Consider the following 25,123-nt stretch of genomic DNA (forward strand, 5'->3'; position numbering starts at 1 on the left):
TGGTCATCTAGTCACCTGGTCTACCTGGTCATCTAGTTCACCTGGTCATCTAGTCACCTGGTCTACCTGTTCATCTAGTCACCTGGTCTACCTGGTCATCTAGTCACCTGGTCTACCTGTTCATCTAGTCACCTGGTCTACCTGGTCATCTAGTCACCTGGTCTACCTGTTCATCTAGTTCACCTGGTCATCTAGTCACCTGGTCTACCTGTTCATCTAGTCACCTGGTCTACCTGGTCATCTAGTCACCTGGTCTACCTGTTCATCTAGTCACCTGGTCTACCTGGTCATCTAGTCACCTGGTCTACCTGTTCATCTAGTCACCTGGTCTACCTGTTCATCTAGTCACCTGGTCATCTAGTTCAACTAGTCACCTGGTCTACCTGTTCATCTAGTTCAACTAGTCACCTGGTCTACCTGGTCATCTAGTCACCTGGTCACCTGGTCATCTGGTCACCTGGTCTACCTGTTCATCTAGTTCAACTGGTCACCTGGTCTACCTGTTCATCTAGTTCAACTAGTCACCTGGTCTACCTGGTCATCTAGTTCAACTGGTCACCTGGTCTACCTGGTCATCTAGTTCAACTAGTCACCTGGTCTACCTGGTCATCTAGTTCAACTAGTCACCTGGTCATCTAGTCACCTGATCACCTGGTCATCTAGTTCAACTGGTCACCTGGTCTACCTGGTCATCTGGTTCAACTGGTCACCTGGTCTACCTGTTCATCTAGTTCAACTAGTCACCTGGTCTACCTGGTCATCTAGTTCAACTGGTCACCTGGTCTACCTGTTCATCTAGTTCATCTAGTCACCTGGTCTACCTGGTCATCTAGTTCAACTAGTCACCTGGTCACCTGGTCATCTAGTTCAACTGGTCACCTGGTCTACCTGTTCATCTAGTTCAACTAGTCACCTGGTCATCTAGTCACCTGGTCTACCTGAGGTACCAGCTCTACTCACCTGAGGGATGAGCTGTGTAGGGATCATCTGATCCAGAACATCTGTCTGAGGGACCTGAGGAACCTGGTTCAAGACACACACACACACACACACACACACACACACACACACACACACACACACACACACACACACACACACACACACACACACACACACACACACACACACAGACACAGACACAGACACACACACACACAGACACAGACACAGACACAGACACACACACACACACAAACAGACACACACACAGACACACACACACACACACACACACACACACACACACACTTTGTATCTAGAAATGCAGGAAAATGAGCTTTAAACCAACTCGGTGAAATTAGTCATCTGGTCTACCTGTTCATCTAGTTCACCTGGTCTACCTGGTCATCTGGTTCAACTGGTCACCTGGTCATCTGGTTCAACTGGTCACCTGGTCTACCTGTTCATCTAGTTCAACTAGTCACCTGGTCTACCTGTTCATCTGGTTCACCTGGTCAACTAGTCACCTGGTCTACCTGGTCATCTAGTCACCTGGTCTACCTGGTCATCTAGTCACCTGGTCTACCTGTTCATCTAGTTCACCTGGTCATCTAGTCATCTGGTCTACCTGTTCATGTAGTTCACCTGGTCATCTGGTCACCTGGTCTACCTGGTCATCTAGTTCACCTGGTCATCTAGTTACCTGGTCTACCTGGTCATCTGGTCACCTGGTCATCTAGTCACCTGGTCTACCTGTTCATCTAGTCACCTGGTCTACCTGTTCATCTAGTCACCTGGTCTACCTGGTCATCTAGTCACCTGGTCTACCTGTTCATCTAGTTACCTGGTCTACCTGGTCATCTAGTCATCTGGTCTACCTGTTCATCTAGTTCACCTGGTCATCTAGTCACCTGGTCTACCTGGTCATCTAGTTCACCTGGTCATCTAGTTACCTGGTCTACCTGGTCATCTGGTCACCTGGTCATCTAGTCACCTGGTCTACCTGTTCATCTAGTCACCTGGTCTACCTGTTCATCTAGTCACCTGGTCTACCTGGTCATCTAGTCACCTGGTCTACCTGTTCATCTAGTTACCTGGTCTACCTGGTCATCTGGTCACCTGGTCATCTAGTCACCTGGTCTACCTGGTCATCTAGTTCACCTGGTCATCTAGTCACCTGGTCATCTAGTTCAACTAGTCACCTGGTCTACCTGGTCATCTAGTCACCTGGTCACCTGGTCATCTGGTCACCTGGTCTACCTGTTCATCTAGTTCAACTGGTCACCTGGTCTACCTGTTCATCTAGTTCAACTAGTCACCTGGTCTACCTGGTCATCTAGTCACCTGGTCACCTGGTCATCTGGTCACCTGGTCTACCTGTTCATCTAGTTCAACTGGTCACCTGGTCACCTGGTCATCTAGTTCAACTGGTCACCTGGTCTACCTGGTCATCTGGTTCAACTAGTCACCTGGTCTACCTGGTCATCTAGTTCAACTGGTCACCTGGTCTACCTGTTCATCTAGTTCAACTAGTCACCTGGTCATCTAGTCACCTGGTCTACCTGAGGTACCAGCTCTACTCACCTGAGGGATGAGCTGTGTAGGGATCATCTGATCCAGAACATCTGTCTGAGGGACCTGAGGAACCTGGTTCAAGACACACACACACACACACACACACACACACACACACACATACACACACACACACACACACACAGACACAGACACACACACACACACACACACACACACAGACACAGACACAGACACACACACACACACACACACACACACAGACACACACACACACACACACACACACACACACACACACACACACACACACACTTTGTATCTAGAAATGCAGGAAAATGAGCTTTAAACCAACTCGGTGAAATTAGTCACCTGGTCTACCTGTTCATCTAGTTCACCTGGTCATCTAGTCACCTGGTCTACCTGGTCATCTGGTTCAACTGGTCACCTGGTCATCTAGTTCAACTAGTCACCTGGTCTACCTGTTCATCTAGTTCAACTAGTCACCTGGTCTACCTGGTCTACCTGTTCATCTAGTTCAACTAGTCACCTGGTCTACTTGTTCATCTAGTTCAACTAGTCACCTGGTCTACCTGGTCATCTAGTCACCTGGTCTACCTGTTCATCTGGTTCACCTGGTCAACTAGTCACCTGGTCTACCTGGTCATCTAGTCACCTGGTCTACCTGGTCATCTAGTCACCTGGTCTACCTGTTCATCTAGTTCACCTGGTCATCTGGTCACCTGGTCTACCTGGTCATCTAGTTCACCTGGTCATCTAGTTACTTGGTCTACCTGGTCATCTGGTCACCTGGTCATCTAGTCACCTGGTCTACCTGTTCATCTAGTCACCTGGTCTACCTGTTCATCTAGTCACCTGGTCTACCTGGTCATCTAGTCACCTGGTCTACCTGGTCATCTAGTCACCTGGTCTACCTGGTCATCTAGTCATCTGGTCTACCTGTTCATCTAGTTCACCTGGTCATCTAGTCACCTGGTCTACCTGGTCATCTAGTTCACCTGGTCATCTAGTTACCTGGTCTACCTGGTCATCTGGTCACCTGGTCATCTAGTCACCTGGTCTACCTGTTCATCTAGTCACCTGGTCTACCTGTTCATCTAGTCACCTGGTCTACCTGGTCATCTAGTCACCTGGTCTACCTGGTCATCTAGTCACCTGGTCTACCTGTTCATCTAGTTACCTGGTCTACCTGGTCATCTGGTCACCTGGTCATCTAGTCACCTGGTCTACCTGTTCATCTAGTTCACCTGGTCATCTAGTCACCTGGTCATCTAGTCACCTGGTCTACCTGGTCATCTAGTTCAACTGGTCATCTAGTCACCTGGTCTACCTGGTCATCTGGTCACCTGGTCTACCTGGTCATCTGGTTCAACTGGTCACCTGGTCATCTAGTTCAACTAGTCACCTGGTCTACCTGGTCATCTGGTCACCTGGTCTACCTGGTCATCTGGTTCAACTGGTCACCTGGTCATCTAGTTCAACTGGTCACCTGGTCTACCTGTTCATCTAGTTCAACTAGTCACCTGGTCTACCTGTTCATCTAGTTCAACTGGTCACCTGGTCTACCTGGTCATCTGGTCACCTGGTCACCTGGTCTACCTGTTCATCTAGTTCAACTAGTCACCTGGTCTACCTGTTCATCTAGTTCAACTAGTCACCTGGTCATCTAGTTCAACTGGTCACCTGGTCTACCTGTTCATCTGGTTCAACTGGTCACCTGGTCTACCTGTTCATCTAGTTCAACTGGTCACCTGGTCATCTAGTTCAACTGGTCACCTGGTCTACCTGTTCATCTGGTTCAACTGGTCACCTGGTCTACCTGTTCATCTGGTTCAACTGGTCACCTGGTCTACCTGGTCATCTAGTTCAACTAGTCACCTGTTCATCTAGTTCAACTAGTCACCTGGTCTACCTGGTCATCTAGTTCAACTAGTCACCTGGTCATCTAGTTCAACTAGTCACCTGTTCATCTAGTTCAACTAGTCACCTGGTCTACCTGGTCATCTAGTTCAACTAGTCACCTGTTCATCTAGTTCAACTAGTCACCTGTTCATCTAGTTCAACTAGTCACCTGGTCTACCTGGTCATCTAGTTCAACTAGTTCAACTAGTCACCTGGTCTACCTGGTCATCTAGTTCAACTAGTCACCTGGTCTACCTGGTCATCTAGTTCACCTGGTCTACCTGGTCATCTAGTCACCTGGTCTACCTGTTCATCTAGTCACCTGGTCTACCTGAGGTACCAGCTCTACTCACCTGAGGGATGAGCTGTGTAGGGATCATCTGATCCAGAACATCTGTCTGAGGGACCTGAGGAACCTGGTTCAAGACACACACACACACACACACACAGACACACACACACACACACACACACACACATACACACACACACACACACACACACACACACACACACACACACACACACACACACATACATACATACACACACACACATACACATACACATACACACACACACACACACACACACACACACACACACACACACACACAGTTATCAGATTCAGTCACACACAACAAGGAATTCAGTTAGTTAGTAGTTTAGGGGAAACTCACCATCTCTCTCTGTAGGGGTAACTGGTCCAAGGTACCATACTGTACGACCTGTTCAGACTAAAACAAAACACAGATTCTAGATTACACACACACACACACACACACACACACACACACACACACACACACACACACACACACACGCAGACACACACGCAGGAACCATTATCCAGGTAGCCGGTAGCCCATGGTAATCCCCCTCAATAGGAACCATTATCCAGCTAGCCGGTAGCCCATGGTAATCCCCTCAATAGGAACCATTATCCAGGTAGCCGGTAGCCCATGGTAATCCCCCTCAATAGGAACCATTATCCAGCTAGCCGGTAGCCCATGGTAATCCCCCTCAATATGAACCATTATCCAGGTAGCCGGTAGCCCATGGTAATCCCCTTCAATAGGAACCATTATCCAGCTAGCCGGTAGCCCATGGTAATCCCCCTCAATATGAACCATTATCCAGCTAGCCGGTAGCCCATGGTAATCCCCTTCAATAGGAACCATTATCCAGCTAGCCGGTAGCCCATGGTAATCCCCCTCAATATGAACCATTATCCAGCTAGCCGGTAGCCCATGGTAATCCCCCTCAATATGAACCATTATCCAGGTAGCCGGTAGCCCATGGTAATCCCCCTCAATATGAACCATTATCCAGCTAGCCGGTAGCCCATGGTAATCCCCTCAATAGGAACCATTATCCAGCTAGCCGGTAGCCCATGGTAATCCCCTCAATAGGAACCATTATCCAGCTAGCCGGTAGCCCATGGTAATCCCCTCAATAGGAACCATTATCCACCTAGCCGGTAGCCCATGGTAATCCCCCTCAATATTTACTATATATAGTAAATATACACAGTATATATACATATGAATATATATATAGTAAATATAAACAGTATATATACATATGAATATATATAGTAAATATACAAAGTATATATACATATGAATATATATATAGTAAATATACACAGTATATATACATATGAATATATATATAGTAAATATACACAGTATTTATACATATGAATATATATATAGTAAATATACACAGTATATATACATATGAATATATATTTACAGTAAATATACACAGTATATATACATATGAATATATATATATAGTAAATATACACAGTATATATACATATGAATATATATATAGTAAATATATACATATAAATATATATATAGTAAATATACACAGTATATATACATATGAATATATATATAGTAAATATACACAGTATATATACACATATAAATATATATATAGTAAATATACACAGTATATATACATATTAATATATATATAGTAAATATACACAGTATATATACATATGAATATATATATAGTAAATATATACATATAAATATATATATAGTAAATATACACAGTATATATACATATGAATATATATATAGTAAATATACACAGTATATATACATATGAATATATATATATATATAGTAAATATACACAGTATATATACATATGAATATATATATAGTAAATATACACAGTATATATACATATGAATATATATATATATATATAGTAAATATACACAGTATATATACATATGAATATATATATAGTAAATATACACAGTATATATACATATGAATATATATATAGTAAATATACACAGTATATATACATATGAATATATATATAGTAAATATACACAGTATATATACATATGAATATATATATACTAAATATACACAGTATATATACATATGAATATATATATAGTAAATATACACAGTATATATACATAAGAGTCAAATGAAAGCTTTTAGTAAGAGTAGAGACAATGTTTTTTAAAAGCTAAATGTTAATTTTTTTTCTCCCCTTAAGTAACATAATGACAGGGCTGTATAGGTCCCTTTTGTTATTTTTACACAACAGACTGAAGTCACGCCCGGATGCAGGAAGAAAGCAGTCTCAGTCTGAGACGAACATTTGTATTACTTCATTATAGCTTGAACAGTCCCTAAGATTATCATTTGGTTGTGATTTTTGAAAAACAACTATTTTGGATGTAGCCGTTGTTAGCTAGAATGCTAATGCTCATTGACATTGGCTGTAGCAAAACATCGTTAAAAATAGCAATATTACTGGCTTTAGGTGTGTGTATGTATAATGCAGTTTATTCTTTTGATGATAACAAACATTTTAATAAGCAGGACTTTCATTCGAGCCTTAAAATCCAATTATAATCCCAAACTGAACTGCACTCATCATTTCATAAGCAACATGTAAAGGCTTTTTTTGCTGCTGGTCTATGAGAACTGTTCTCCCACCAATTGACGTGCAAGTGTTTGCAAAGACAGATAGGGGGTCTGTATATAACAGATAGGGGTCTGTATATAACAGATAGGGGTCTGTATATAACAGATAGGGGTCTGTATATAACAGATAGGGGTCTGTATATAACAGATAGGGGTCTGTATATAACAGATAGGGGTCTGTATATAACAGATAGGGGTCTGTATATAACAGATAGGGGTCTGTATATAACAGATAGGGGTCTGTATATAACAGATAGGGGTCTGTATATTACTGAGCAATGCTTTAAATCTGTTTTTGGTTTGGGTAAAGTGAAGAAACCAATAGTGGCGTGTCTATCTAGTTGATGTGTATTTCACTAGATCATACAAGCGGTGTGGCATTTTCAACAGACAACTGTTTCTTAAAAAGTCAATTTCTCCTCAACCCCTCAACCATGAAAGACTATCACTTTGTTTTGAGACCGCTGCAGCGTCGCCAGTGTAGTGGGAACGTTTTCCTCGGTCTTGAAGCTGCACCACTTCGTTCCGGTGAATAGCTAGCTTTTCGCGGGAGATAGTGGTACTCTCTTTACACGAGGTCTTTCTGAGTACGGGGAGGGGTACATGTAGAATATGGACTGGTTAAAACTCACCACATCTCTCCGAGGGGGTAGCTCGTCCATGACGTCGTACTGAGGGACCTGTAAAGTCAGAGTCGTTATTATAAACGAGAAACTGTTCTTCAAACTTATCTGGTTAAATAAAGGTAAAATAAATACTGTGTTCACCTGATGCCCCAGTAATAATAAACAGTGTATTATTGATAGTTTAGTAGGACAGGAAGTAAAGACACCATCTCTCTCTCTCTCTCTCTCTCTCTGTGAGGATAAATTATCCAAACTGTCTATGTTATAGGTCACAATGTCCAGTCAGTCTGAGACAATGTCCATCCAACTCCTCCTACAGACACCACAGACACCACAGTAGAACATCTGGACTAGAGGACCACCACAGACACCACAGACACCACAGTAGAACATCTGGACTAGAGGACCACCACAGTAGAACATCTGGACTAGAGGACCACCACAGTAGAACATCTGGACTAGAGGACCACCACAGTAGAACATCTGGACTAGAGGACCACCACAGTAGAACATCTGGACTAGAGGTCCACCACAGTAGAACATCTGGACTAGAGGTCCACCACAGTAGAACATCTGGACTAGAGGACCACCACAGTAGAACATCTGGACTAGAGGTCCACCACAGTAGAACATCTGGACTAGAGGTCCACCACAGTAGAACATCTGGACTAGAGGACCACCACAGTAGAACATCTGGACTAGAGGACCACCACAGTAGAACATCTGGACTAGAGGTCCACCACAGTAGAACATCTGGACTAGAGGACCACCACAGTAGGACATCTGGACTAGAGGACCACCACAGTAGAACATCTGGACTAGAGGTCCACCACAGTAGGACATCTGGACTAGAGGACCACCACAGACACCACAGTAGGACATCTGGACTAGAGGACCACCACAGTAGGACATCTGGACTAGAGGACCACCACAGACACCACAGTAGGACATCTGGACTAGAGGACCACCACAGACACCACAGTAGAACATCTGGACTAGAGGTCCACCACAGTAGAACATCTGGACTAGAGGTCCACCACAGTAGAACATCTGGACTAGAGGTCCACCACAGTAGAACATCTGGACTAGAGGACCACCACAGTAGGACATCTGGACTAGAGGACCACCACAGACACCACAGTAGGACATCTGGACTAGAGGACCACCACAGACACCACAGACACCACAGTAGAACATCTGGACTAGAGGACCACCACAGTAGAACATCTGGACTAGAGGTCCACCACAGACAGAACATCTGGACTAGAGGTCCACCACAGACACCACAGTAGAACATCTGGACTAGAGGACCACCACAGACACCACAGTAGAACATCTGGACTAGAGGACCACCACAGTAGAACATCTGGACTAGAGGTCCACCACAGTAGGACATCTGGACTAGAGGACCACCACAGTAGAACATCTGGACTAGAGGACCACCACAGTAGGACATCTGGACTAGAGGACCACCACAGTAGAACGTCTGGACTAGAGGACCACCACAGTAGAACATCTGGACTAGAGGACCACCACAGACACCACAGACACCACAGTAGAACATCTGGACTAGAGGACCACCACAGACACCACAGTAGAACATCTGGACTAGAGGACCACCACAGTAGAACATCTGGACTAGAGGACCACCACAGTAGGACATCTGGACTAGAGGACCACCACAGTAGAACGTCTGGACTAGAGGACCACCACAGTAGAACATCTGGACTAGAGGACCACCACAGTAGAACATCTGGACTAGAGGTCCACCACAGTAGAACATCTGGACTAGAGGACCACCACAGTAGAACATCTGGACTAGAGGACCACCACAGACAGAACATCTGGACTAGAGGACCACCACAGACACCACAGTAGAACATCTGGACTAGAGGACCACCACAGTAGGACATCTGGACTAGAGGACCACCACAGTAGAACGTCTGGACTAGAGGTCCACCACAGTAGAACATCTGGACTAGAGGTCCACCACAGTAGAACATCTGGACTAGAGGACCACCACAGTAGGACATCTGGACTAGAGGACCACCACAGTAGAACGTCTGGACTAGAGGACCACCACAGTAGAACATCTGGACTAGAGGACCACCACAGTAGGACATCTGGACTAGAGGACCACCACAGTAGAACATCTGGACTAGAGGACCACCACAGTAGAACATCTGGACTAGAGGACCACCACAGACAGAACATCTGGACTAGAGGACCACCACAGACACCACAGACACCACAGTAGGACATCTGGACTACAGGTCCACCACAGTAGAACATCTGGACTAGAGGTCCACCACAGTAGAACATCTGGACTAGAGGTCCACCACAGTAGAACATCTGGACTAGAGGACCACCACAGTAGAACATCTGGACTAGAGGACCACCACAGTAGAACATCTGGACTAGAGGACCACCACAGTAGAACATCTGGACTAGAGGACCACCACAGTAGAACATCTGGACTAGAGGACCACCACAGACACCACAGTAGAACATCTGGACTAGAGGACCACCACAGTAGAACATCTGGACTAGAGGACCACCACAGTAGAACGTCTGGACTAGAGGACCACCACAGTAGGACATCTGGACTAGAGGACCACCACAGTAGAACATCTGGACTAGAGGACCACCACAGTAGAACATCTGGACTAGAGAACCACCACAGTAGAACATCTGGACTAGAGGACCACCACAGTAGAACATCTGGACTAGAGGACCACCACAGTAGAACATCTGGACTAGAGGTCCACCACAGACAGAACATCTGGACTAGAGGACCACCACAGTCCTCTGGACTAGAGGTCCTTCGGCACCCAATAACTTTTGATTATTAACTTTTGAGTTGAGCCAAATTCTCCATTTCATTATCTCACACGTGATGACATTATCTAGGTAAGGTTCTCCTGCAGTACTTACTGGACTAGTTAAACCTGCTCTCAGCAGACAGAACATTAGAACGGCCACACCAGTCATCCTTCTACTGCAGGGGGGACCACGTACCGAGGGAAGAGTTGGAGAATGGTTAAGGTTTCTTATTATCTACGCTGAACACAAATATAAAACACAACATGTAAAGTGTTGGTCCCAATGTTTCATGATCTGAAATTTAAATTAAAAAACATTACAGAAATGTTCCATACGCACCAAAAAGTTTATTTCTCAAAAAATGTTGTGCACAAATTTGTTTACATCCTTGTTAGTGAGCATTTCTTCTTTACCGAGACAATCCATCCAGCTGAATGGTGTGTTATATCAAGGATATTATTAAATAGCATGATCATTACACAGGTGCACCTTGTGCTGGGGACAATAAACGGCCACTCTAAAAATGTTAAAATGCCACAGATGTCTCAAGTTTTTAGGGAGGGGGGTGCAATTGGCATGCTGACTGCAGGAATGTCCCCCAGAGCTGTTGACAGAGAATTGAATGTTAATTTCTCTACCACGTTGTTTTAGAGAATTTGGCAGTACGTCCAATCGCAGACCACGTGTAACCACGCCAACCCAGGACCTCCACATCCGGATTCTTCACCTGCGGGATGCGTCTGATGGGGGCAAGGGGTGCTGAGGAATATTTCTGTCTGTAATAAAGCCCCTTTGAGGTGAAAAACTAATTCTGATTGGCTGGGCCTGGCTCCCCCATTGGGTGGGCCTATGCCCTCCCAGGCCCACCCATGGCTGAGCCCCTGCCCAGTTGTGAAAAATCCATACATTAGGACCTAATTCATTTGTTTCAATTGACTGATATGAACTGTAACTCAGTAAAATAGTTGAAAATTGTTGCATTTATATTTTTGTTCAGGTGTAGTTAGTGTGGTCTGAACGACCAAGCATCTCTCTTACCTTTCCCCTGGTCTGTTTGTTGAAGACAAGTATCTGTCCAGAAGTCTGAGAGTCCCAGTAAGATAATCCATCAGGGTTTGAGGTATCCTACCCAGACATTACTACTGAGTGCGAGTCGTACAGGCCGATCGCGACCTATTTATCACAGACCCTAGAAGAGGTTGGGCTCTGCGGTAGAGGGTCATCCCTCTCTGTCACCACAATTCTGCCCTCTGTTATTGTCTTCCTGTTATCTCGTCCGGATAACAGGATGTTGATTTGGTTTAGGCGTTGAGGAATGTGTTTTTCATGGCGTTAGTGAGTGATGTTGCTGTCGTAAAGGGATTGATGATGAAGTGTCCCGGGCCGAAGTGTTGTTTCAGGCTGTTGACAGTAGACCAGCGATAGTCATGTAGTTTAATAGGAAACTTAGACAGTCAGGAATACAGATTTTAAATTGATGTGATATTTTTTTTTTAAATCATGTAAACAAACATTAAGACACAAACTGTAATTAACATGTTTCACAACTTGAAAATTACATTCTTCAGTTATATTTACAGTTTCTTACTCAGAACAGCAAGTCTTTGCCTTGAAGAATACAACAGAAGACACATTATAACTGGGTTATTATTATTATTATTATTATTGTTATTATTATTATTATTGTTATTATTATTATTGTTATTATTATTATTACTATTATTATTGTTATTATTATTATTGTTATTATTATTATTATTATTATTATTATTATTGTTATTATTATTATTGTTATTGTTATTATTGTTATTATTATTATTATTATTGTTATTATTATTATTATTATTATTATTATTATTGTTATTATTATTATTATTGTTTATTATTATTGTTATTATTATTATTATTATTATTATTATTATTGTTATTATTATTATTGTTATTGTTATTATTGTTATTATTATTATTATTATTGTTATTATTATTATTATTATTATTATTATTGTTATTATTATTATTATTATTATTATTATTATTATTATTATTATTATTATTGTTATTATTATTATTACTATTATTATTGTTATTATTATTATTATTGTTATTGTTATTATTGTTATTATTATTATTATTATTGTTATTATTGTTATTGTTATTATTGTTATTATTATTATTGTTATTATTATTATTGTTATTATTATTATTATTATTATTATTATTGTTATTATTATTATTATTATTATTGTTATTATTATTATTATTGTTATTATTGTTATTATTATTATTATTATTGTTATTATTGTTATTGTTATTATTATTATTGTTATTATTATTATTGTTATTATTGTTATTATTATTATTATTGTTATTGTTATTATTATTATTATTATTATTATTATTGTTATTATTGTTATTATTATTATTGTTATTATTATTGTTATTATTATTGTTATTATTGTTATTATTGTTATTATTATTGTTATTATTATTATTATTATTGTTATTTTTATTATTATTATATTTTTAATAGCAATATTTAGGCTTGGGCGGTATGGCCTAAAAATCATATCGACATTTTTTTCAAACTTCACCATATACAGTATATTTAGATTTAAAAAAATATATGTTTTCTCTTGTACAATTAAAGGTGAAATACACTGCATTTCAAACAGTCATAAATAATGTAACGAATTCAAGGCTTGTGAAATTATACCGAGGTTGAATATGAGCTATTTACAACCATAAGCCCCACTGCTAATAACTACATTATTTTTAACAAAATAGTTTAACCTGCTTTTTTTGGCAATAATCACTGCTCTGGAATTTCAGGTCTGTCTATGAAAATATCCTTTTTGTTACACATTTAACCAGAGCCATGCAGATCCACTGTAAATCAAATGGCCAGTGTATGTATATATATATACACTGGATATACACAGGTACTGTATGTGGACAACCCTTCAAAATTAGTGGATTCGGCTATTTCAGCCACACCCGTTGCTGACAGGTGTATAAAATCTAGCACACAGCCCGTGCAATCTCCATAGACAAACATTGGCAGTCGAATGGCCCCGTACTGAAGAGATCAGGGACTTTCCACGTGGCACCGTCATTTGATGCCACCTTTCCTGTCCTGGACATTTCTGTCCTGCTAGATCTGCCCCCGGTCAATTGTAAGAGCTGTTATTGTGAAGAGGAAATGTCTAAGAGCAACAACGGCTCAGCTGCGAAGTGGTAGGCCACACAAACTCACAGAACGGGACCGCCGAGTGCTGAAGCGCGTAAAATATCATCTGTCCTCAGTTGCAACACTCCACTACCGAGTTCCAAACAGCCTCTGGAAGCAACGTCAGCCCAATAACTTTGCTTCGGGAGCTTCCTGAAATGGGTTTCCGCGGCCGAGCAGCCGCACACAAGCCTTAAGATCCCCATGCGCAATGCCAAGCGTCGGCTGGAGGGGTGTAAATCTCAACGCCATTGGACTCTGGAGCAGTGGAAACACGTTCTCTGGAGTGATGAATCACGCTTCACCATCTGGCAGTCCGACGGACTAATCTGGGTTTGGTGGATGCCAGGAGAACGTTACCTGCCCCAATGCATAGTGCCAACTGTAAAGTTTGTTCACGCAGCAATGTACCAACATCTAGTGGAAAGCCTTCCCAGAAGAGTGGAGGCTGTTATAGCAGCAATGTTCCAACATCTAGTGGAAAGCCTTCCCAGAAGAGTGGAGGCTGTTATAGCAGTAAAGGGGGGGACCAACTCCATATTAATACCCATGAATCTGGATTGAGATGTTGGACGAGCAGCTGTCCACATACTTATGGCCATGTAGTATAGTGATATTCAGTGATGTGTTGTGTAGGATTTGCCTCAAACATAACGCTTTCTATTCAGGACATAAACTTCATTTATTTTCAGTTTTACTTTAGTGCCTTTTACTGCAAACAGGATGCATGTTTTGAAATAGTTTTATTCTCTACAGGCTTCATTCTTCTCACTCTGTCATTTAGGTTTGCATTGTGGAGTAACTATGTTGTTGATCCATCCACAGTTTTCTCCTATCACAGCCATTCAACTCTGTAACTGTTTTATAAAGTCACCATTGGCCTCATGATGAAATCCCTGAGGGATTTCCTTCCTCTCCGGCAACTGAGTTTAGTGAATGTGGTATATTTGTAGTGGCTGGGTGTATTGATTCACCATCCAAAATGTAATTAATAACTTCACCATGCTCAAAGGGATATTCAATGTCTGCTTTTTCATTTTTACCCATCTACCAATAGGTTTCCTTCTTTGCGAGGCATTAGAAAACCTCCCTAGTCTTTGTGGTTAAATCTGTGTTTGAAATTCACTGCTCGACTGAGGGACCTTACAGATAATTGTGTGTGTGGGGTAAAGAGATGCAGTAGTGTGGCTCAGTTGGTAGAGCATGGTGTTTGCAACGCCAGGGTTGTGGGTTCGATTCCCACGGGGGACCAGTACGGATATAAAAAGAAATGTATGTATTCACTACTGTGAGTCGCTCTGGGTAAGAGCGTCTGCTAAATGACTAAAATGTAAAATGTCATTCAAAAAGTATGTTAATTAAACACTATTATTGCACACCCAGTGAGTCCATGTGACTTGTTGAATACTTACACCCGTCCAAACTGATTTTTCCTTTTCTAGGGACAGAAATTACTCACCATTTCTGTACAAAAGTGACAGTTTTAGCCAGTTAATTTTCAACCGCGGTACCTGGGCAGGTCTCTGCCCCTCCTGTCTTCTTCATGCTCAGCGCCAGAAGCTACAGTGACGAAGAGTGTTTATTATCGTCAGTGAACTTTGATGCAAAAAGACCTAAAGAGTTTTAGTGGACAGTTAAGTAATACCACTCTCTTCCTGTTCGTTGTCTGTACGCGTCTGTTTATAGCTGAGTGAGCGCGTCAGGTCTGTTCAGTGTCTTGTTGACTGAGTTTAGATTAACACCAGTGTGTTTTAACAGTTAAAATTACCTAACATGGCAGAAGAACCCGCTGAGGTGAGTGTCCACGCTTGGATGTGGTCGCAACCTGATTCTCCCTGTATTATAGTGTCCTGTCTCTGTTCCTCCCTGTATTATAGTGGTGTCCTGTCTCTGTTTCTCCCTGTATTATAGTGGTGTCCTGTCTCTGTTTCTCCCTGTATTATAGTGGTGTCCTGTCTCTGTTTCTCCCTGTATTATAGTGTCCTGTCTCTGTTTCTCCCTGTATTATAGTAGTGTCCTGTCTCTGTTCCTCCCTGTATTATAGTGGTGTCCTGTCTCTGTTTCTCCCTGTATTATAGTGGTGTCCTGTCTCTGTTTCTCCCTGTATTATAGTGGTGTCCTGTCTCTGTTCCTCCCTGTATTATAGTGTCCTGTCTCTGTTTCTCCCTGTATTATAGTGGTGTCCTGTCTCTGTCCTCCCTGTATTATAGTAGTGTCCTGTCTCTGTTCCTCCCTGTATTATAGTGGTGTCCTGTCTCTGTTTCTCCCTGTATTATAGTGGTGTCCTGTCTCTGTTTCTCCCTGTATTATAGTAGTGTCCTGTCTCTGTTTCTCCCTGTATTATAGTGTCCTGTCTCTGTTTCTCCCTGTATTATAGTGTCCTGTCTCTGTTTCTCCCTGTATTATAGTGGTGTCCTGTCTCTCCCTGTATTATAGTGGTGTCCTGTCTCTGTTCCTCCCTGTATTATAGTGTCCTGTCTCTGTTTCTCCCTGTATTATAGTGTCCTGTCTCTGTTTCTCCCTGTATTATAGTAGTGTCCTGTCTCTGTTCCTCCCTGTATTATAGTGTCCTGTCTCTGTTTCTCCCTGTAGTATAGTAGTGTCCTGTCTCTGTTCCTCCCTGTATTATAGTGGTGTCCTGTCTCTGTTTCTCCCTGTATTATAGTGGTGTCCTGTCTCTGTTTCTCCCTGTATTATAGTGTCCTGTCTCTGTTTCTCCCTGTATTATAGTGGTGTCCTGTCTCTGTTTCTCCCTGTATTATAGTGTCCTGTCTCTGTTTCTCCCTGTATTATAGTAGTGTCCTGTCTCTGTTTCTCCCTGTATTATAGTGGTGTCCTGTCTCTGTTTCTCCCTGTATTATAGTGGTGTCCTGTCTCTGTTTCTCCCTGTATTATAGTGGTGTCCTGTCTCTGTTCCTCCCTGTATTATAGTGTCCTGTCTCTGTTTCTCCCTGTATTATAGTAGTGTCCTGTCTCTGTTTCTCCCTGTATTATAGTGGTGTCCTGTCTCTGTTCCTCCCTGTATTATAGTGTCCTGTCTCTGTTTCTCCCTGTATTATAGTAGTGTCCTGTCTCTGTTTCTCCCTGTATTATAGTGGTGTCCTGTCTCTGTTTCTCCCTGTATTATAGTGTCCTGTCTCTGTTCTCCCTGTATTATAGTGGTGTCCTGTCTCTGTTTCTCCCTGTATTATAGTGGTGTCCTGTCTCTGTTTCTCCCTGTATTATAGTGGTGTCCTGTCTCTGTTTCTCCCTGTATTATAGTGTCCTGTCTCTGTTCCTCCCTGTATTATAGTGGTGTCCTGTCTCTGTTTCTCCCTGTATTATAGTGGTGTCCTGTCTCTGTTCCTCCCTGTATTATAGTGTCCTGTCTCTGTTTCTCCCTGTATTATAGTAGTGTCCTGTCTCTGTTTCTCCCTGTATTATAGTGGTGTCCTGTCTCTGTTTCTCCCTGTATTATAGTAGTGTCCTGTCTCTGTTTCTCCCTGTATTATAGTGTCCTGTCTCTGTTTCTCCCTGTATTATAGTGGTGTCCTGTCTCTGTTTCTCCCTGTATTATAGTGTCCTGTCTCTGTTCCTCCCTGTATTATAGTGGTGTCCTGTCTCTGTTTCTCCCTGTATTATAGTGGTGTCCTGTCTCTGTTTCTCCCTGTATTATAGTGGTGTCCTGTCTCTGTTTCTCCCTGTATTATAGTGGTGTCCTGTCTCTGTTTCTCCCTGTATTATAGTGGTGTCCTGTCTCTGTTTCTCCCTGTATTATAGTGGTGTCCTGTCTCTGTTTCTCCCTGTATTATAGTGTCCTGTCTCTGTTTCTCCCTGTATTATAGTGTCCTGTCTCTGTTCCTCCCTGTATTATAGTGGTGTCCTGTCTCTGTTTCTCCCTGTATTATAGTGGTGTCCTGTCTCTGTTTCTCCCTGTATTATAGTGGTGTCCTGTCTCTGTTTCTCCCTGTATTATAGTGGTGTCCTGTCTCTGTTCCTCCCTGTATTATAGTGTCCTGTCTCTGTTTCTCCCTGTATTATAGTGGTGTCCTGTCTCTGTCCTCCCTGTATTATAGTAGTGTCCTGTCTCTGTTCCTCCCTGTATTATAGTGGTGTCCTGTCTCTGTTTCTCCCTGTATTATAGTGTCCTGTCTCTGTTTCTCCCTGTATTATAGTGGTGTCCTGTCTCTGTTTCTCCCTGTATTATAGTGGTGTCCTGTCTCTGTTTCTCCCTGTATTATAGAGGTGTCCTGTCTCTGTTCCTCCCTGTATTATAGTGGTGTCCTGTCTCTGTTCCTCCCTGTATTATAGTGGTGTCCTGTCTCTGTTTCTCCCTGTATTATAGTAGTGTCCTGTCTCTGTTTCTCCCTGTATTATAGTGTCCTGTCTCTGTTTCTCCCTGTATTATAGTGTCCTGTCTCTGTTCCTCCCTGTATTATAGTGGTGTCCTGTCTCTCCCTGTATTATAGTAGTGTCCTGTCTCTGTTCCTCCCTGTATTATAGTGTCCTGTCTCTGTTTCTCCCTGTATTATAGTGTCCTGTCTCTGTTTCTCCCTGTATTATAGTAGTGTCCTGTCTCTGTTCCTCCCTGTATTATAGTGTCCTGTCTCTGTTTCTCCCTGTAGTATAGTAGTGTCCTGTCTCTGTTCCTCCCTGTATTATAGTGGTGTCCTGTCTCTGTTTCTCCCTGTATTATAGTGGTGTCCTGTCTCTGTTTCTCCCTGTATTATAGTGTCCTGTCTCTGTTTCTCCCTGTATTATAGTAGTGTCCTGTCTCTGTTTCTCCCTGTATTATAGTGGTGTCCTGTCTCTGTTTCTCCCTGTATTATAGTGGTGTCCTGTCTCTGTTTCTCCCTGTATTATAGTGGTGTCCTGTCTCTGTTCCTCCCTGTATTATAGTGTCCTGTCTCTGTTTCTCCCTGTATTATAGTAGTGTCCTGTCTCTGTTTCTCCCTGTATTATAGTGGTGTCCTGTCTCTGTTTCTCCCTGTATTATAGTGTCCTGTCTCTGTTCCTCCCTGTATTATAGTGGTGTCCTGTCTCTGTTTCTCCCTGTATTATAGTGGTGTCCTGTCTCTGTTCCTCCCTGTATTATAGTGTCCTGTCTCTGTTTCTCCCTGTATTATAGTGGTGTCCTGTCTCTGTCCTCCCTGTATTATAGTAGTGTCCTGTCTCTGTTCCTCCCTGTATTATAGTGGTGTCCTGTCTCTGTTTCTCCCTGTATTATAGTAGTGTCCTGTCTCTGTTTCTCCCTGTATTATAGTGTCCTGTCTCTGTTTCTCCCTGTATTATAGTGTCCTGTCTCTGTTCCTCCCTGTATTATAGTGGTGTCCTGTCTCTCCCTGTATTATAGTAGTGTCCTGTCTCTGTTCCTCCCTGTATTATAGTGTCCTGTCTCTGTTTCTCCCTGTATTATAGTGTCCTGTCTCTGTTTCTCCCTGTATTATAGTAGTGTCCTGTCTCTGTTCCTCCCTGTATTATAGTGTCCTGTCTCTGTTTCTCCCTGTAGTATAGTAGTGTCCTGTCTCTGTTCCTCCCTGTATTATAGTGGTGTCCTGTCTCTGTTTCTCCCTGTATTATAGTGGTGTCCTGTCTCTGTTTCTCCCTGTATTATAGTGTCCTGTCTCTGTTTCTCCCTGTATTATAGTAGTGTCCTGTCTCTGTTTCTCCCTGTATTATAGTGGTGTCCTGTCTCTGTTTCTCCCTGTATTATAGTGGTGTCCTGTCTCTGTTTCTCCCTGTATTATAGTGGTGTCCTGTCTCTGTTCCTCCCTGTATTATAGTGTCCTGTCTCTGTTTCTCCCCGTATTATAGTAGTGTCCTGTCTCTGTTTCTCCCTGTATTATAGTGGTGTCCTGTCTCTGTTTCTCCCTGTATTATAGTGTCCTGTCTCTGTTTCTCCCTGTATTATAGTGGTGTCCTGTCTCTGTTTCTCCCTGTATTATAGTAGTGTCCTGTCTCTGTTCCTCCCTGTATTATAGTGTCCTGTCTCTGTTTCTCCCTGTATTATAGTAGTGTCCTGTCTCTGTTTCTCCCTGTATTATAGTGGTGTCCTGTCTCTGTTTCTCCCTGTATTATAGTGTCCTGTCTCTGTTCTCCCTGTATTATAGTGGTGTCCTGTCTCTGTTTCTCCCTGTATTATAGTGGTGTCCTGTCTCTGTTTCTCCCTGTATTATAGTGGTGTCCTGTCTCTGTTTCTCCCTGTATTATAGTGTCCTGTCTCTGTTCCTCCCTGTATTATAGTGGTGTCCTGTCTCTGTTTCTCCCTGTATTATAGTGGTGTCCTGTCTCTGTTCCTCCCTGTATTATAGTGTCCTGTCTCTGTTTCTCCCTGTATTATAGTAGTGTCCTGTCTCTGTTTCTCCCTGTATTATAGTGGTGTCCTGTCTCTGTTTCTCCCTGTATTATAGTAGTGTCCTGTCTCTGTTTCTCCCTGTATTATAGTGTCCTGTCTCTGTTTCTCCCTGTATTATAGTGTCCTGTCTCTGTTTCTCCCTGTATTATAGTGGTGTCCTGTCTCTGTTTCTCCCTGTATTATAGTGTCCTGTCTCTGTTTCTCCCTGTATTATAGTGTCCTGTCTCTGTTTCTCCCTGTATTATAGTGTCCTGTCTCTGTTTCTCCCTGTATTATAGTGGTGTCCTGTCTCTGTTCTCCCTGTATTATAGTAGTGTCCTGTCTCTGATTCTCCCTGTATTATAGTAGTGTCCTGTCTCTGTTCCTCCCTGTATTATAGTGTCCTGTCTCTGTTTCTCCCTGTATTATAGTGTCCTGTCTCTGTTTCTCCCTGTATTATAGTAGTGTCCTGTCTCTGTTTCTCCCTGTATTATAGTGGTGTCCTGTCTCTGTTTCTCCCTGTATTATAGTGTCCTGTCTCTGTTCTCCCTGTATTATAGTGGTGTCCTGTCTCTGTTTCTCCCTGTATTATAGTGGTGTCCTGTCTCTGTTTCTCCCTGTATTATAGTGGTGTCCTGTCTCTGTTTCTCCCTGTATTATAGTGTCCTGTCTCTGTTCCTCCCTGTATTATAGTGGTGTCCTGTCTCTGTTTCTCCCTGTATTATAGTGGTGTCCTGTCTCTGTTCCTCCCTGTATTATAGTGTCCTGTCTCTGTTTCTCCCTGTATTATAGTAGTGTCCTGTCTCTGTTTCTCCCTGTATTATAGTGGTGTCCTGTCTCTGTTTCTCCCTGTATTATAGTAGTGTCCTGTCTCTGTTTCTCCCTGTATTATAGTGTCCTGTCTCTGTTTCTCCCTGTATTATAGTGTCCTGTCTCTGTTTCTCCCTGTATTATAGTGGTGTCCTGTCTCTGTTTCTCCCTGTATTATAGTGTCCTGTCTCTGTTTCTCCCTGTATTATAGTGTCCTGTCTCTGTTTCTCCCTGTATTATAGTGGTGTCCTGTCTCTGTTCTCCCTGTATTATAGTAGTGTCCTGTCTCTGATTCTCCCTGTATTATAGTAGTGTCCTGTCTCTGTTCCTCCCTGTATTATAGTGTCCTGTCTCTGTTTCTCCCTGTATTATAGTGTCCTGTCTCTGTTTCTCCCTGTATTATAGTAGTGTCCTGTCTCTGTTCCTCCCTGTATTATAGTGTCCTGTCTCTGTTTCTCCCTGTAGTATAGTAGTGTCCTGTCTCTGTTCCTCCCTGTATTATAGTGGTGTCCTGTCTCTGTTTCTCCCTGTATTATAGTGGTGTCCTGTCTCTGTTTCTCCCTGTATTATAGTGTCCTGTCTCTGTTTCTCCCTGTATTATAGTGGTGTCCTGTCTCTGTTTCTCCCTGTATTATAGTGTCCTGTCTCTGTTTCTCCCTGTATTATAGTAGTGTCCTGTCTCTGTTTCTCCCTGTATTATAGTGGTGTCCTGTCTCTGTTTCTCCCTGTATTATAGTGGTGTCCTGTCTCTGTTTCTCCCTGTATTATAGTGGTGTCCTGTCTCTGTTTCTCCCTGTATTATAGTAGTGTCCTGTCTCTGTTTCTCCCTGTATTATAGTGGTGTCCTGTCTCTGTTTCTCCCTGTATTATAGTGTCCTGTCTCTGTTTCTCCCTGTATTATAGTGGTGTCCTGTCTCTGTTTCTCCCTGTATTATAGTAGTGTCCTGTCTCTGTTCCTCCCTGTATTATAGTGTCCTGTCTCTGTTTCTCCCTGTATTATAGTAGTGTCCTGTCTCTGTTTCTCCCTGTATTATAGTGGTGTCCTGTCTCTGTTTCTCCCTGTATTATAGTGTCCTGTCTCTGTTCTCCCTGTATTATAGTGGTGTCCTGTCTCTGTTTCTCCCTGTATTATAGTGGTGTCCTGTCTCTGTTTCTCCCTGTATTATAGTGGTGTCCTGTCTCTGTTTCTCCCTGTATTATAGTGTCCTGTCTCTGTTCCTCCCTGTATTATAGTGGTGTCCTGTCTCTGTTTCTCCCTGTATTATAGTGGTGTCCTGTCTCTGTTTCTCCCTGTATTATAGTAGTGTCCTGTCTCTGTTTCTCCCTGTATTATAGTGTCCTGTCTCTGTTTCTCCCTGTATTATAGTGGTGTCCTGTCTCTGTTTCTCCCTGTATTATAGTGGTGTCCTGTCTCTGTTTCTCCCTGTATTATAGTGGTGTCCTGTCTCTGTTTCTCCCTGTATTATAGTAGTGTCCTGTCTCTGTTTCTCCCTGTATTATAGTGTCCTGTCTCTGTTTCTCCCTGTATTATAGTGGTGTCCTGTCTCTGTTTCTCCCTGTATTATAGTGGTGTCCTGTCTCTGTTTCTCCCTGTATTATAGTGTCCTGTCTCTGTTTCTCCCTGTATTATAGTGTCCTGTCTCTGTTTCTCCCTGTATTATAGTGGTGTCCTGTCTCTGTTTCTCCCTGTATTATAGTGTCCTGTCTCTGTTTCTCCCTGTATTATAGTGTCCTGTCTCTGTTTCTCCCTGTATTATAGTGTCCTGTCTCTGTTTCTCCCTGTATTATAGTGGTGTCCTGTCTCTGTTCTCCCTGTATTATAGTAGTGTCCTGTCTCTGATTCTCCCTGTATTATAGTGGTGTCCTGTCTCTGTTCCTCCCTGTATTATAGTGGTGTCCTGTCTCTGTTTCTCCCTGTATTATAGTGGTGTCCTGTCTCTGTTTCTCCCTGTATTATAGTGTCCTGTCTCTGTTTCTCCCTGTATTATAGTGGTGTCCTGTCTCTGTTTCTCCCTGTATTATAGTGGTGTCCTGTCTCTGTTTCTCCCTGTATTATAGTGGTGTCCTGTCTCTGTTCCTCCCTGTATTATAGTGGTGTCCTGTCTCTGTTTCTCCCTGTATTATAGTGGTGTCCTGTCTCTGTCCTCCCTGTATTATAGTAGTGTCCTGTCTCTGTTTCTCCCTGTATTATAGTGTCCTGTCTCTGTTCCTCCCTGTATTATAGTGGTGTCCTGTCTCTGTTCCTCCCTGTATTATAGTGGTGTCCTGTCTCTGTTTCTCCCTGTATTATAGTAGTGTCCTGTCTCTGTTCCTCCCTGTATTATAGTGTCCTGTCTCTGTTTCTCCCTGTATTATAGTGTCCTGTCTCTGTTTCTCCCTGTATTATAGTAGTGTCCTGTCTCTGTTCCTCCCTGTATTATAGTGTCCTGTCTCTGTTTCTCCCTGTAGTATAGTAGTGTCCTGTCTCTGTTCCTCCCTGTATTATAGTGGTGTCCTGTCTCTGTTCCTCCCTGTATTATAGTGTCCTGTCTCTGTTCCTCCCTGTATTATAGTGGTGTCCTGTCTCTGTTTCTCCCTGTATTATAGTGTCCTGTCTCTGTTTCTCCCTGTATTATAGTGGTGTCCTGTCTCTGTTTCTCCCTGTATTATAGTGGTGTCCTGTCTCTGTTTCTCCCTGTATTATAGTGTCCTGTCTCTGTTTCTCCCTGTATTATAGTGGTGTCCTGTCTCTGTTTCTCCCTGTATTATAGTGTCCTGTCTCTGTTTCTCCCTGTATTATAGTGGTGTCCTGTCTCTGTTTCTCCCTGTATTATAGTGGTGTCCTGTCTCTGTTTCTCCCTGTATTATAGTAGTGTCCTGTCTCTGTTCCTCCCTGTATTATAGTGTCCTGTCTCTGTTTCTCCCTGTATTATAGTGGTGTCCTGTCTCTGTTCCTCCCTGTATTATAGTGGTGTCCTGTCTCTGTTTCTCCCTGTATTATAGTGTCCTGTCTCTGTTTCTCCCTGTATTATAGTAGTGTCCTGTCTCTGTTTCTCCCTGTATTATAGTGGTGTCCTGTCTCTGTTTCTCCCTGTATTATAGTGGTGTCCTGTCTCTGTTTCTCCCTGTATTATAGTGGTGTCCTGTCTCTGTTCCTCCCTGTATTATAGTAGTGTCCTGTCTCTGTTTCTCCCTGTATTATAGTGTCCTGTCTCTGTTTCTCCCTGTATTATAGTAGTGTCCTGTCTCTGTTTCTCCCTGTATTATAGTGGTGTCCTGTCTCTGTTTCTCCCTGTATTATAGTGGTGTCCTGTCTCTGTTCCTCCCTGTATTATAGTGGTGTCCTGTCTCTGTTTCTCCCTGTATTATAGTGTCCTGTCTCTGTTTCTCCCTGTATTATAGTAGTGTCCTGTCTCTGTTTCTCCCTGTATTATAGTGGTGTCCTGTCTCTGTTTCTCCCTGTATTATAGTGGTGTCCTGTCTCTGTTTCTCCCTGTATTATAGTGGTGTCCTGTCTCTGTTCCTCCCTGTATTATAGTGTCCTGTCTCTGTTTCTCCCTGTATTATAGTAGTGTCCTGTCTCTGTTTCTCCCTGTATTATAGTGGTGTCCTGTCTCTGTTCCTCCCTGTATTATAGTGTCCTGTCTCTGTTTCTCCCTGTATTATAGTAGTGTCCTGTCTCTGTTTCTCCCTGTATTATAGTGGTGTCCTGTCTCTGTTTCTCCCTGTATTATAGTGTCCTGTCTCTGTTCCTCCCTGTATTATAGTGGTGTCCTGTCTCTGTTTCTCCCTGTATTATAGTAGTGTCCTGTCTCTGTTTCTCCCTGTATTATAGTGTCCTGTCTCTGTTTCTCCCTGTATTATAGTGGTGTCCTGTCTCTGTTTCTCCCTGTATTATAGTGTCCTGTCTCTGTTTCTCCCTGTATTATAGTGTCCTGTCTCTGTTTCTCCCTGTATTATAGTGGTGTCC

The 25,123-nt window shown here is 42.7% G+C and overlaps 1 protein-coding gene across 1 annotated transcript in view; it reads right to left on the reverse strand.

The window, feature by feature from the left end:
- LOC106596127 (uncharacterized) overlaps positions 1 to 11,997 on the reverse strand; it is a gene marked incomplete at its 3' end in the record, with an annotated part of 13,976 nt that extends 1,979 nt beyond the window's left edge. The window contains 7 exon segments of the mRNA XM_045712781.1: positions 961 to 1,023; positions 2,527 to 2,589; positions 4,755 to 4,817; positions 5,082 to 5,138; positions 8,009 to 8,056; positions 10,937 to 11,000; positions 11,864 to 11,997. Coding sequence (XP_045568737.1) covers positions 961 to 1,023; positions 2,527 to 2,589; positions 4,755 to 4,817; positions 5,082 to 5,138; positions 8,009 to 8,056; positions 10,937 to 11,000; positions 11,864 to 11,934 — 429 coding nt within the window.
- Positions 11,998 to 25,123: the final 13,126 nt, after the last annotated feature.

The sequence above is a fragment of the Salmo salar genome, unplaced genomic scaffold (assembly GCF_905237065.1).
Source record: "Salmo salar unplaced genomic scaffold, Ssal_v3.1, whole genome shotgun sequence".
In the NCBI taxonomy this organism is placed as follows: domain Eukaryota; kingdom Metazoa; phylum Chordata; class Actinopteri; order Salmoniformes; family Salmonidae; genus Salmo; species Salmo salar.